General features: G+C 56.8%; 1 protein-coding gene across 1 annotated transcript; it reads right to left on the bottom strand.

Moving 5' to 3' along the window:
• Window positions 1-138: 138 nt before the first annotated feature.
• Window positions 139-7,003, bottom strand: SPBR_01177 (phd finger and bah domain containing protein; the record flags this gene model as incomplete). Its single annotated transcript, XM_040759488.1, has 3 exons — window positions 139-4,768; window positions 5,284-5,737; window positions 5,815-7,003. 3 exons carry the CDS (start codon window positions 7,001-7,003, stop codon window positions 139-141), a joined length of 6,273 nt encoding a protein of 2,090 aa, XP_040619753.1.
• Window positions 7,004-14,583: the final 7,580 nt, after the last annotated feature.

Consider the following 14,583-nt stretch of genomic DNA (forward strand, 5'->3'; position numbering starts at 1 on the left):
AAAAGAAGAAAAGAGGAAAACATAATGTACGCCAGAAAACCCAAGCCAAATGAAACCAAACAAAGGCAAAAAAAGATAAAAGTACATCAAATTAAACAATCGTCAGAGGCCGTCAGGGTCTGCGACGACAAACGGTCCTTACGAAAGCAAGTTGCGCAGAGACGGGTTGGAGCTTGCCGAACTGCCGTTGCGCGGCTCACTGGGCCGCGGCGGCGGCGGCGCGGCATTGTTCGCTGGACCGCGAAGCGTAAAGTCCTCGCGCGTCACATTGTTTGTGTTGAGTCCGGCGTTCGTAAACGACGCATTCGACGAAGCCGATCGCTGCGGGTGCAGCATTTGCGCAAATGGATGGTGCGGACTTGTGCTTTGCATATGCGGCGAATGCTGTGACGATCCGTGTGGCGATCCGTGCGACGTTCCATGTGACGACCCGTGTGACGTTCCGTACGGCGCATGTCCGCCGTAGCTGTGGCCGTACGGGTCCCGGCTGTTGCGCTCGTGCGCCAGCGGCGGTGGCGGACCGCCTAGGCTACGCCGGGGCGGCGATGGTGGGCGGCCATTCATCACGCTCTGGCCCATGTACCCGCCACCACTGCTCCCACTGTTCTGCATGCCGCTGAGCGGCGGCGGACGCAGGTGGTTGTGCGTGAAGCTGTTGCTCGTGCTTGCGCTGTGCAGCGGTTCACGACGTGACGGCGGCGGCGGAGGCGGTGGCGCTTGCGACGATGTAGGCGGACGACGCCAGTCGGAATATGACGACGAGGAATACGGGTGGACAGGCGCAGGCGGGGCCTGCTGTGGGACAGACGACCGAGGGGGAACAGACATCGAGTGTGGCGAGTGGTGCTGCTGCATGTGCGGAGCCGAATGCATCGCATGGGGAGACGGAGTGCCTCGTGATGAGCCCGGCCGAATGGACGTGAGTGGTGGCGGCGCCTGTTGTGGGAGCGGCGGGGGCGGCGGCGGAGCAGCACCGGACGAGCCCATGTTGGAGGACCAGTACCGCGGTGCCATGTCGGGCGGTGACCGAGACGAGCCAAGACCAGTAGGCGGGCCGCCACTGCTTGACGGGGGGTGCGTCGAGGCCGGCAGCTGCTGTGCGTGCGAGTACGGCGACCGCTGTGGGGGATCTGGGCGTGCGTGGTCGACAGGATGCAGGATATTGTGATGGTGCGACGACGGCGCGCGAGGAGGCAACTGCGACGGTGTCTGCGGCTGCGACAGCGACTGCGAAGGTGGCGGGAGGGGCTGCTGATGCGCTGGCAACAGAGGCGGCGCCTGGTGCAGTTGCGACTGCGACGGTGACGGTCGCGATAGGTCGGACTCGGGCGGGTACCGTGGCGCCAGCCGTTGCATGTCGTCCGAATACGGCTCTTCTTCTCTCTTAACGACAGTCGAGCGGTGCTCCGTCTCGCGCGATTGGCTTGGAGTGCCCGTCAGGCTGTGCGCGATGTGGCCCTGGCTGCTGCCACTGCGATGGTGGTGGTGCTGGGTGTGGGGTGAAGCCTGGGCGTTCGGCCGGCCGCCATGAGGGTGGTTGGTGAACTCCGTAACCAGGCCGCGAGCAAGCTCGTGTTCCTGGGCGCGCTCCTGTTCCCGGTGGACGTGCTCGAGGCCGTGCACGGCCCGATCGTGCATCTCGCGGTCGTGGCTGTGGGGCGAAGGCTTGCGGCCTGTCTTCTTGCACTTGTGGCACTGGTAGTTGCGCTGGGCAACAAACTTTTGCGCCTCCTCGCCCATTTTGCCGTAGAACCCGTTGGCAAGTTCACGCTCTTGCGTCTTGTCGATGGCATGCCACTTGGGGCTGACGTCGCTGCCGCACGTGAGGCAGACCTTGTTGTCCTTGACGGCTTTCTTGGCCCCCACGGCCGTCGCCGCCGAGAGCTTGCTGCCGAAGTCGCCGTTGAGATACACCGAGCCCTGGCGGCTGTTGCTGCCGTTGCTCTGAGGCGCCGTGTTCTGGTCGGGGGACGATCCTCTGCCTGCAGCCGAGTTCGCACCGGCCACCAGCGAGCCCGACATCTTGGAGGCGATCGAGAGGAGGTTAGCCTTGCGAGCGCAGCCGGTCAGGGCGAGGTCGGCCTGCTTGTAGTTCTCGACGTAAAACTGAAGACCCGACATGTCCGAGCCATCAATCTTCTCGTACGGCAGGTACGCCGAGCTCTTCAGCGGGATGTGGTCGCGGCACCAAATCGCCGGTACCAGCAGACCGTTGACGCCGTTTAGGGTGACAATGTTGGCCTGGTCGCGGCGCGAGCCCTTGACGGGGACGAGGTCGAAGCCAAAGATATAGCCGGCTTGGTGCGCGCACTGCACATGGAACTGCGCACGGCACTGGTTGCACGACACGCACGCGCCAGTGGACTTGGTCTTGCAGATTTTGCATTGCTCGTCGTACCGGGCCCGCGGGACGGAGGCAACGCCCTCAGCCGGTTCGAGAGCGCGGGCCCTGCCAAACTTGATCTCCGGTGTCCACACGGCGCAGGTGACGTGGATCCAGTTGTTGTCGGCCGTCCGCTTGAGCGCCTCTCGCGGGTTGACGGGCTTGTTGAGCTCCTCTTGGCGCTTTCTGTAGCACTCGTCGGCTTTCTTGGCCTGTTCACGATCGATGCGGTCCCGTTCGCGACCTTGTGCGTCGGATCTCTTGCTGTGCGAGGACGACGTCTGTGCGCCGGCGGCAGGCTTGCTGTGCTCGACCGGGCAAAGGACGCAGTTGTAGTTGATGGACATGTGAGGGTTGCGGTCGTTGGTGCACATGTCGCAAAGCCACTTGTGCGGGTTGCGGTTGTCGAGAACGCCATAGCAGCTCCGGTGCACCGTCAGGCGGCAGTCGCGGCACACCACGCGCTGGTCCTCATTCGCCAGATTTGTCTTGAGACAGACAGCACAGGGGAGCTTCTTCGGCTCGGGAAGAAGTTCGGCCACCGTACGCGAGTAAGCGTTGGATGCGGAGCGTCCTCCCCCTGCAGCGGGCGTCGACCCGTTGGAGCGTCCGCCGCCTGAAGCACGTTCTGCGGTGGCAGACCGGTCCCGTTCGGCGGCCGCCCGCTCGGCGTTGGTCCGTTCGCGATCGCGCCGTCTGTTGTTGGACGACGATGCTGGGTATGTCGAGCTCGATGCGGAGTCTGACGCGTTGTAGTCGGCGTCCTTGTCAGCAGCGCTGCCGTTCTGGCCCTTGAGTCGCTTGCGTGGAGGTTCCGTGGACTGGTGGAGGGCGCTGAAGTTGGCTTCGGTAAGGCGGATCATCTCCTCAGCTGCGGCGATTTCTTTCATAAGTTCGTCGTCCAGCTTGCGCTTCACGAGACGGCCGCCCGCGTTGGTGACCTTGGCGGTGAGGGCCTCCACATCCTCCCATTGCACCGCATACCGGCGCCAGAGCTCGGAGCAGCGACGGCACAGCGCTGCTACGTACTGCTGAGTGTTCTGGTTCTGGCTCCGCTCGCGGTTGGAACTGCGACCACTGCCTCCACCGAGCGACTCGGCGAGGACACCGGTGGGCACAGCAGCAGGTGCGCGGCGCCACTGCCGGGACGTCTTTGTGCTACAGAACTTGCACTGGAACTGGCGTTTGAGAGCGTCGGCCTTGTCGGTATCAAAGGCAGAGTCGTCAACGTCATCGGCCACGTCGTCCTGAATCTTATTCGCGGCGGCGGTCTCGGCCTTCTTGGCCTCCTTTGCCTCCTTCTTGCCTTTGCGGCTGGCATTGTTGCCCCAGATGATCTTGCCACGCTCGCTCTTCTTCCAGGCGTAGTAGTAGCGCACAATGTCACCGTAAAATACTGTCTTGACGTGGCGCGTAACGAGGTGGAGCTCCGAGCCGAATTTGGTAACGGCGTCCTCAAACCGCTTGTACTCGGCGGCGTTGAGGATGGGCTCCCTAAACTCATCTGGCTTCTTACGGTCAAGCTCCTTTAGCGCCTTGTCTGTGTTGAAGTTGTTGTGAAACAGCAGATCCGCAGCCACGTCGTGCAGGTTGGTCGACCGCGGAGGTACGCCGAGCTTTGCAGCTTTTGCGACGGCCTTGTCCATAAACTCGTCGATTTCCTCGTCGGAAATGTCGGGTGTCTTCTTCGTCTTGGCGTCCTTCGTCTCAGGCGGGTCAATGTCCATCTTGGAGTCGGCGGAGTCTGCGTCGGCGTCGGCGGCGCCGGCAGCCGGCTTCTCAGCGGGGGGAACACATGGCGGCGCGTTGGGCGACTTGTACAGTAGGTACGCCGTGTTGCGCTCGTCGTCGTCGTCGTAGTCCTGCCCACGCTCAATGTAGCCGGCGGGTGTGTCCTGGATCCACTTCGGGCGGCTCTCGCGCTCTCGTTCGTATGCGGCCAGCGCTTCCTTGTTCTGCCGAGCCTCACGGCGGGTGGCCTTCTTGATGTCGGGCGGCATCACATACTCGACCGGCCGGCCCGGCCATGGCAAGACGACAGCCTGGTGCCGGGGGCCGACACGGGTCGCAGCGCGCGGATAAATGCGATCGTCGTAGTCCAGCGCGTCCTCGACCTTGCAGTGAATGCCGAGGTACCGGTACGGCCAGAGACTGGCCTGGTACTGCTGTTCGGCTGTCGCTGGCGGGTGCGCATCTTCGTCCTGATCGGGACTGGTGCGGCCGGTGTCTGCACCAGCACCGTCTTCGTCGTCGTCATCGAGCAGCTCGTCGTCGTCCGCGGCGGCTGCGGTGGCAGCGCCGGTGACGGCGCCGGTCGCATCGGGGGTGCGGCCGTCAATGACATTCGGCGTGTGGCGTGCCTCCAAGAGGCGTTCCTGGGCACGACTGCATGCAGCACAGGACCATGCGAAGCCACGGGAGGGCTTCTTCAGTAGAGGAGGGCGTACACAGCTCATGTGGTAGGTCTTTGCGCAAACAGCACAGTCGACGGAGTTGTTGCTAAAAGTGGGTCCCGTTAGCGCCTCGTTCGCGTCACGTAGTGGTCTAGCCATATCGGGAAATAGGCGTGGGGCGCCTGCATAAAACAGCCGATAAAACAGCAAAACAATTAAAAAGGTAAAAAGACGGGCGAGGAAAAATATGGGAGCCCAATGGGAGAGGGCCCCCATTGGAAAGGGCATGGCCAAGGCAAAGACGGCCAAGGGGAAAGGAGAGCGAAACGTCAGGAATGGGGGGCCGGGGAGGACTGATGCATAAGGCCGCGGGCGTAACAACACAATAACTGCAGAGGGAAAAATGACCAAGGACAAAAAAAGAAGGCAAAAAAAAAGAAACGACTGAGGCGCATTTTGGCTTTGTTTTTATCTTACCTTGCACAAAAGCCACTGCAACGCTTGCACTGCTTTGCAGCAGCAGTGAGATCCTTGCCACGTCCCTGCTCGATTAAAATGTAGCGCCAGCGCTCGTGGAGCACCTTTTTGACGCGATCCGGCACGTTGACGATTTGGAACGTCGGGATGACTTCGTAGTTTTTCTGGATGTAGCGGTCGTAGAGCTTATCGAACCAGAAGCAGTTGGGCTCTTTGCGGTACAAATCCAGGCTGTCGATTTCGGCCTTGTGCTTGATAGTACATTTGCCGCGCAGCGCAGTCAATGGCGAAATGTCGGAGTGCATGGTGGCGAAAACGGAGCGAGTGTCCTGCGCTTTCCGGCCAATGTCCCTGGGTCGGTAATACCAGTTGACGCGCACCGCATCGACAGGGAGAGACGTGTTGTTCTTGGGATGCAGAAATTCCATCACACGGCCCAGATAGTAGGGCTCACCAGGTGGTTCGCATACCAGGTATACGTGGTCTGGCAGGTTGAGACCGTTAGAAATGTTGTTGGGCGACAAAACAACGACGAGGGGAAAAGTACGCGAAAAATCTTACCATTCACATTCAGCACAGAGCCGTCGTCGGCCACGAGCTGACCAGCCTTGGTCGGCTTGGCACCGTGCTTTTCAAATGTCATCAGATTCGTGTTGCCGTAGCCATTTGTGCCATCGGCGTGCGATGCGGACGATGCGGCGGCGGCGGCGGCAGCGGCGGCGGCAGCAGCGCCATTCTTCTTGAGTGAAATGTTGAGGAGCGGCGTGGACGAGCCGTGCGCGGTGCCACTACCGCTGCCGCTGCTGGGGCTGGCCTTGTCGCTGGAACTGGAACCGGCGGCTGCCTTGCGCTTCCGCGGGTTGGACGACGATTGTGATTGACTGCTGGTACCGTTGGTGGATGCGACCGACGAGGCGTGATGGTGGTCTCTGTCCTTGTGCTGCGAATGCGCGGACGACGAGGACTTGCCGTGGCTGGTGCTGTTCTGGTGGTTGCTGCTGCTGGCGGCGCCGCTGTCAGACGCGGTTGCGGAAGACGAAGGCAACGGCTTGCGTAACCGTTCGCGTTCGCGTTCGCGTTCGCGCTCGGAACTGCCATTGCTGTGGCCATTCGTTGGGCGAAGGGGCTCTCTGTCCAGGAGCGAGGCAGACGACGACGCGCCGACAGCTGCTGAGCCGGAGGATCCTGCGTTGGCGGACTTGCGTGACGACGAGGACGACGATTCGGACTTCTTGGCGGGTTCGTCGTCGCGTCGCTCAGGGTACATTTCGAACATGTCCATGTCCTTGTCCTCAGCGTAGTTGGGGCGCGCACCGCCGGTCCGGTTCCGTGACCGCGTGCCGTAGTGCGATGCAGCGTCGCCGTTCGTCGCGGCGGTGCCGTTGGTGCTGTCGCCGTTGGTGCTGTCTCGCGATGGCCGCTTGCTTATTGACGATGTCGATGTCGCTGCTGCAGCGGCTGGTGACGACGAGCGGCGTGTGCGGTTTGCACTGCTTGGTGGTGGTGTGGGATCCGACATCTTGGGCAGCACGGAGTAGGAGGACGATGCTAAGGAGGCGGGCAGTTTGTGTGAGGTAGAGTTGGAGGAGGACGGGGGCTTTGGTGATGATGATTTGGACGACGGCAAGGTCGATCTGGCCGAACTGGTGCTGGCGGCAGCAGCTGCAGAGGTGTTTGCAGTCGCTGAGGTTGACGAGGCCTCGACACCTGCACTGCCACTACTCGGTTGTGATGATTTGGGGGGCGCCATGGCTGATGGGTGTTGGCGATGACGCCTAAAACGGATGTTGTGGTGACGGAGGTCAAAATGGGAAATGGGGTTGGCCGAAGGGGAAGAAGAGTAAAAAAGAGAAAAAATGGGGACCGGGTGGACGAGCGGCGAGCCGTCACTTCAACAATGCACAAGAGGGGGGGGACAAAAGGACGGAAGGGTGGTGACTAGCAGTGAAGGTCCATGTGCATCTCGACCGGGCACGCGAGAGAGCAAGGTCAAGGGTCAATAAAGACGGAGGGAGGGCGAAAAAAGAGAGTAAGACGATATGCCGACCACGGGAGGGAGAACGAAAGACAACGAAAAGGTAAGAAGCCGACAAACTAGCAGAAATACGGCGTTGCGGGCGGAAAATGCATCACGCTGGAATCTGCATGACGTGGACAGTCGTTGGCGAGAGAGAGAGAGAGAGAGAGATGGGTGATCACGCCAAGACGGTGGTTGAGAGTAATCCGCGGTGTTGTGTTGATGGGAGAAGCGGATGGGGGAAAGGGAGATGGGAGAAGAGTACAAAGTGGAAAGAAGAGTGGAGGGAAGAAGGAACAAAACGAAATTAACTGGACAAGTTTGTTCGTCGAAGAAAACGATGGGCGGGTCGAAGATCGAACGCTGAGAGAAAACAAAAGGCGTGTTGTGTGGTGAGAAGGAAAGAGGAAAGAAAGGAGAATGAGAATAAGAAATTATGAGAATAAGAAGAATAGGAAGTGGAAGGAATACAAGAGGCACGCAGCAGAAAAAAGACTAAGAAGGCCAAATGGGACCAAATAGCGACTAAGAAGGCCGTGCAGCCAACGGTTCCGGGCCAGTAAGACGGGAGTGGCAGGGCGTGGTCGAGCAGGGTAGACGACGCGAGGGAAGCGGGAAAAGGTGGCAACAGGCACGAGAAGGGCGTGTGTAAGGTGTTTTGAAAAAAAGGTGCTTTGATATGTGGCCGACGGCGGGCGAAGAGATGACAAGTGATGAGCGACCAAGACTAGCGGACGGTTGTCGAGGGGCGGGCGATGGGCGATGAACGAACGGGCGACGTCAAAAATGACAAAAGCCGGACGGACGGTCCTAGGCGTGAGGCGCGAGGCGCGAGGCGTGCGATTTGAAGTGTGGCGGCGAGGATAAGGAGAAAGAGAAAGGGCGGGCGTGGAGAAGACGTCGCGGGTTCGACGAAAGGCAAATGAAGACGTCGTGGAGGACGGTGTTGCGTCTCTGTCCTGTTCTTTTGCTATTTCCCTTTCTATTTTGCAGCTAGTTCGGGTTGCCACCCGTTTCCCTTTTCCCTCTTCCCTGGCTCCGTTGCTGTTTTGGGTTTTTTTTTGGGTTTTGGGGAGTTTATGGGTGTGGGCTTGGCACCACAAAGGATATTGTCGTGTCCAGCGAGTACGGTGTATGTCGTATGTCGTACTCTGTCGAGTAATACACACTGCCTGCAGTGATGAACGTCTATGGCTTTGGCGATTTGACCAAGTGAAGTGACTGGGGTGTTTGGAAATGGATGCAGGACGGAGGCTGGCAGCGAAGACGACCGTCGGAGATGAAACGGCAGGGCGACGATGGAAGACCAACAATCGATGGCCGGACTAGAGTGTAGGCACAAGGCAGGCTTGCTTGATGCGATGAATTGGAATGCTTCCGGGCAGGGAGACGAACACAGGGGAGGGCCGTGTTGACAGGGCGGAGTGGACGTGGGAGATGGTAAGTGGGAAGGGGAAGTGGAAGTGGGAGGTGATGTGAGGGTTGGCGATGGAAGAGTGGAATATAACGATTCTCGCACAAACAAGCAGCTACGGCATGGACAGGACAGGGAAGGGACGATGTTGTTACAGGACAGCACAAGTGCACGCACAAGGCAGGAACGACGTGCCTCCGACGTCTACGACGAAATACTACGGGAAGGTGCACACGAAAACGCAAAAATCACGAGCGACCCAACGACGACCAAGTTCGCTCCTTCTCGATTTGTAGAAAGGGGGAGAACGACAGACAGAGAACGAAAGGGCAGAGGCTGAGAGCGACGGTCGTGAAAAAAAGAGACAATGGGCGCATGCGGATGATGGGTGATATATATGGGGAAAGTGGAAATGAGAGGCCGAGACGGGTCGTGGGCCTTGGGGGGGCGCCTGGGAGTGTTTCTGGGAGTTCTGTGAGAGGGAGGGGGGGGGGGGTTGGGACCGGGACTAGAGGGGTGTGTGGATAACGGAATGCACTACGGACGACGAGGGCATGGAGTCAGGAAAGAAGGAACGGCGGGACACCGCTACTGCGACTTCGACCGAGGATATGGGGTGTGTTTGGTGTCGTTTTCGGTGACCATGGACGTGTGTCAATACACAATTCACGAAGAACAGGCAGGAAGGTCCGGGGAAGGAGGAAGCGAAACGACGGTGGTCGGAGGGAAGGAAGAATGGGCGATGCAGAAAAGGTGGACGAAATGGGAAGGAACGACACGCGCACGAGCAAGAATGAGAGAGGAGTCAAGCGAGACAGATCCGAGTGGGCATTGCGACGTACTTTTTTGTATCTTAATCTTATGCGATGGCCGTCACACCCAAACGGGCGAGCCCTCCTACGCGCAATATCCTGTGTGGAAAAGCGATGATGAATGTGCTTGTACAATATCCTGCGATGCACAGACGACAAGCGAAAATGCGACAAGACAGGCTCGAGGCAAACAAGGAAAGAAGTGCAGGCGGTCGTGTCGTTGTCGAACGATGGCTCGTCCTTTTTTGGAAGGAGCCGCAGGGGGGAAGGAGCGACATACGCAGCAGTATTGACTGCGCTGGACTTGCCCAGTCCCGGTCCCAGGCTGGCATCGGCCCTGGCTTGTGCACGCACATGCGCGCGGGCGGCGGAAAGAACGAACGACCAACGACCAAGGACAAGCGATCTGGACGGATTTGGCCCCTTCGTCCTGGGAACGGCCAAAACGGGCAGTGGACCATCAAATCTTTCCAGCAAGCAAAACATAAACGTACCGTGCGACACTACGGATCCCGTACTTTGTATTCTGTCCAACGACAGACATGGGCAGGGGGAATGGGAGCGAGGGAGGTCGATGGGATGCGCGGCACGATGGGGCAAAAGCCGCCTATTCGTGACTGTTACCAGCCGCAAGCAAAAGAGGAAAGAAGCGAGAAGACGGAGACGAAGAAAAAAGCTAAAAATTGGGACAGGTCACAGAAGGGACGCTAAAAGGATGCGCCGTCACTGCTGGGTACCGACAGGGGTCTGATTTGCAGGTCATCCCGCATAAAAGGTCAGATATACGACCTGCGGGGTACATCTGTGTCTGATTGGCGCTTTTTTAGGTGGTCCCGCAACAAACAACCTCGTCTCTTTTCTGCCCTTCTTTTCTGCCCTTTTCCCTGTCCTGTTCGAATTGTTCGCAAGCTGCACTTCAACGCCTGCGCATATCCAGGAATATCAGTTGTGGTTTTCGATTGGCCTTGGATTCATAATTCAAATTGTTTAGAACGAGTAGAGGTGTAAAACAACATCTGCCATTCTTTTGGTTGGTTCCGCCGAATCGGGAACGCTTCCAGGCCTGTTTGGCTTCATTTGCACGATCCGCGAGTGGTTTCGGGCGGTCGAAGGAGGCCGGCCAAAATAAGGCAGACTTGAAAGTGCAAAAGTAGACGCCTTGTGCACTATGCTTCGTAGGAACGCAGTCTGAATGCAATACCTGCCATCGCCGCTGAGGCCACAAGGATGACAATAATCTCCGAGCTGGAAAGAGACGCAAGGACCACACATGTTCTTCTCGAATCAGAAAGACCGATGCTTCTTTGTATTTTCACGCATTCTGTGTTGTATGTGGTGTATATGGCGCACTGAAATTGCCACGGCGTAGCTGTCGCCTCTCTGCTATCCACTTCGGGGTAATGTCATTCCAAGATGTGCATTTTGATTACTCTCGATGGAAATGTTCGCAACGCGCACCAATGACAAATTTGCTGCCTGTCCGATCACATCCACACTGTTGCGCTTGACTTTTCTCTTCGTCAGCCTCCTTCATCGCACTGCGCTGCCTGTTCGTTTTCGCTCGCCCTATCTGTTTCTGTCTACGTGGTGATATTGCCGTCGTTTGGTCGCCTGGCGCGTTAGTTCGCGTCGGGTTGGTCCCAACAGGCAGTCAGAACAAAAGAAACGGAGCAGGGTTCGAACCACTGGCATGGCTGACACGCACACAAGGACTAGGTCACAACCAGTGTGACGGCGACGGGTTTTCTGCTCTTGTTGGTGGCCTGCGTGTCCTCCACCGTTTTACGTCCATCCTGGGTGCTTTCTTTTGCGCAGGCAAGGCGCCCGCTACTCCGAATCGGTCAAGAGAATGCATGCCTCGCCGATCACTGTATGTTGTAGTCTTATATTGTATTCACTGGCATAGTCGTTTACTGCGGCATTCGGTATTTATGACAGGTATTTCGCCGTTTGACTCGATGCATTCTTATGTAAGGACAACTCACGCAGACCGACATAAATTTCAGGTGCAGCACAATGCTTCACTTGCAAAGCCATCCAAATCAATGGGGCACGATTTAATCACCGTCTTTTGATTCTGTACGAATTAGGCATTCAGGAAACATAGCCATACCCACGAGGTGGTTGTTGTGCCTACCCTACTTGCTACCCAAGCCAGGGCCCTGGAAGCCTGGGCCACCCGCCTGATGGGAGAGAAGACTGACAAGAGGGCACACTAGCTGCTTTGGTTGCAAGGAGAAGAGTGGGGTGGTCAGGAATGAAAGAATGAAAGGCGGGAAAATACCAAAAAAAATAATAAGGGAGACTGTCTGGGGTGGGTAATATCTCGTTTTTTTTTATTGGGAATGAGACAAGCCGCAGCGAGCAAAATTTTGGGGCGCTTTTTTCAACGACATGCGTATTTTGTGCGACCGCCAAAGGAAAGCAGCAAAGGAATCCAGCATCGGAGCGAACGCCAAAAATCGACGGAAATTGCCGTGATTGTTTAGAGGAACGAGCGAGATAAAACGAGTGTGAACAAAACTATATCAAAACAAAGGACCAGGGCAGGGGACGTGCGTGATGCGGCAATAACGGTGACGAGATGGTCCACGAATGCGTCGAGAGGAGAGACTACGGCATACATACAGAATGGCATAACAGAAACACAGGGAAAGACAACAATTGAAAAGCTACGAACGAACGGAGTGATAGAAAGGACGGGCAAAAGTGGTCGGTTGCGCTTTCGCCGTCGGTCGTCGTTCTTATGCAGAGAAGGAATTGTCCCAGGCACTGCAACCTGCACGCCTGTATGGCCGACACACGCACTTCTGCCCCAGGCCGATGATATAGAAAAAGCCCTCCCCTGGTATTGTCATATTCTACGTCCACGCACCTTACCACATGTCTCCATGCGTGTCCCAAAGTCACCTGCTGTGTTGTGGGTTGGGTCACGGTGAATGCGACGAATTTTGTAGATGCCTTCCAGACTTGCCGTTTTCTAGCGAGTCCCTTAAAATGGACGACGTTGGAACGGCTTCGTTCTGTTTGCAGAGGTTGCTTAGCCCTACACTTGACGAGCGCTTGACAGAACCTAAAGTCACCCGATCCCCCCTCCTCCTCGTCAATTTTACCAACACGAGGGCATCTGATCCACATTCTTGCTCAACGTATCCTACACCGGACAGGTTGTGCATGGAATACAAAGTACGCAGTACGGCATCATCTTTTCCCATACATCTGGCCGAATCTTCCCCAGGGCCACGTAGTCGAGTACGGCTCTGCAATCGATGGAGAGTTGCGAAAGCGGCGTCGTGGAAACATGGCAACTTGGAAACCAAAGTGTCGTAACTATGACGGGTCAGGAAAGGGGAGGAGAGGGTAGCGAGCAAGGGCCGATATGACCTAACCGTACCCTGACCCCCTGTTTTCATACCCAGGCTGCCAGGACGCTCTGTTTGCCCTTCCAATCGTTTCGTTCGGGTTTAAAATGCCTGCCCCTTAGCCCCTAACCCAGTCGCTTTGTCCATGGCCCTGGGATTCATGGTTGGAGGCACAACTGGGCAGCACGTCCTTTTAAACCTCGACCCTTCGTTGACTCCGCGGACAATACAAAAACGTCCGTCGAGGACCAAAACCGCAGAACGGCTGTTTGACTCGCCAAATATATTCAAGACGGAAAATGGGACACGGGTAAGGGATATTGGATTGAGCAGGACAAAAAAAAAGAACAAAAAAGAACCAAAAAAGGCGAGACAGAAGAGACGCTGTTTCAAAACTCGGTCGGATCTGCCTTGCTCAAGGTGTGTGCCAAGAGCGTCGGAGAGGAAAAGGGGAAAAGGGAAGGAACCGCGCGGGAAAGCTTCGACCGTCATTCGACCGTCCAGCACGCCTACAACGATCGTTCCGTCTCCCATTTGCAGGAGAAGCAGCTGCAGCCGCTCGTCTATTTCTCGTCTTCATGCACTTGTTCTCTTCTCCTGGGGTACACCAAAGAGACGACACCTACAAAACAACCATTTCGGTCAACATGTTGCTTGTGGTTCTGGCCTGAACCAAGCGTTGGGACTAAGGCCAACTGGGCCGATCAGTTCGTCAACGTCTGCGTGGTTCAGGTCTTCCGTCGGGGCCACTATGCGCCAAACTGGGAAATGCACGTCAAGCCTCTGGCCTGGCCTTTGTTTTTTACAGGTTAGCTGTGGATTATACTGCAACGACCTCTCGGTCTTCATCCAGAGACGACAATATGTGTACGGAAGAAGGCAAGCAAAGGGGAAATCATGATAAGCGGAATCTACTACAATGCGTATTTTTTTTATTTTTTTTAATTTTTATTTTATTTTTATTTTTATTTTTTGAAATATGATCAAAATGAAATCTTTCCGGTGCATGGGAAGAGGCCGTGCGATGTCGTGTGCTGCCGCGTGGCAGGACAACGTGCCAAGTAAGCCACCAAATCGCGACCAGAACGAAGCCCAAATCCCGGCAAGGACAACTGGCGAAGCAAGACAAGGACGCAAGATCACTTGGTTTTTTTATACTCCCAAGTCAATTAACTCCCATGGAGGAGCAAACTGTACAAAGCTTTGTATTTCCGTATCCTACAACCGACCATGATCGCATCATGGGCAGTAAGATGAGGCCTGCTTATGTGAGCTTGAAAAGCCGCGCGAACGAGCCAACAGGCGAAGGCAAACAACCACATAGTGAGATGCCCGTGGCCCCATCACGGACCATATGATACGAAAGACGTTCAGAGGAAAGAGGCTCAGTGAGAGAGGCTCAGTGAGAGAGGCCCAGAGGGTAGCAAAGCTAGAGTACGCACAAAATACAGATACCGACCCAAAGCCCCGAACGTCCATCGTCAGTGGCGAAAATGGAAAATAAATGTGGAATTATCAAGTGCCGTTTTTGGTCGAGTCCTGTAGTCCATCGGCGGATGCGGGCACCAAAATACGATCAGACGACGACCACCGCCCGGCCACCTCCGGAGAAAGTATGCAGCAGGTCGGAAGCTGAGATACCCAGGATCAACGTTTGTGTCGATGCGCCCAACCTGGAGAAAGGAGGCCACCGGACGTGGGAAGGTTTGTGAGGCTCGATGTGGT

This window comes from Sporothrix brasiliensis (genome assembly GCF_000820605.1).
Source record: "Sporothrix brasiliensis 5110 chromosome Unknown Cont18, whole genome shotgun sequence".
NCBI lineage: Eukaryota > Fungi > Ascomycota > Sordariomycetes > Ophiostomatales > Ophiostomataceae > Sporothrix > Sporothrix brasiliensis.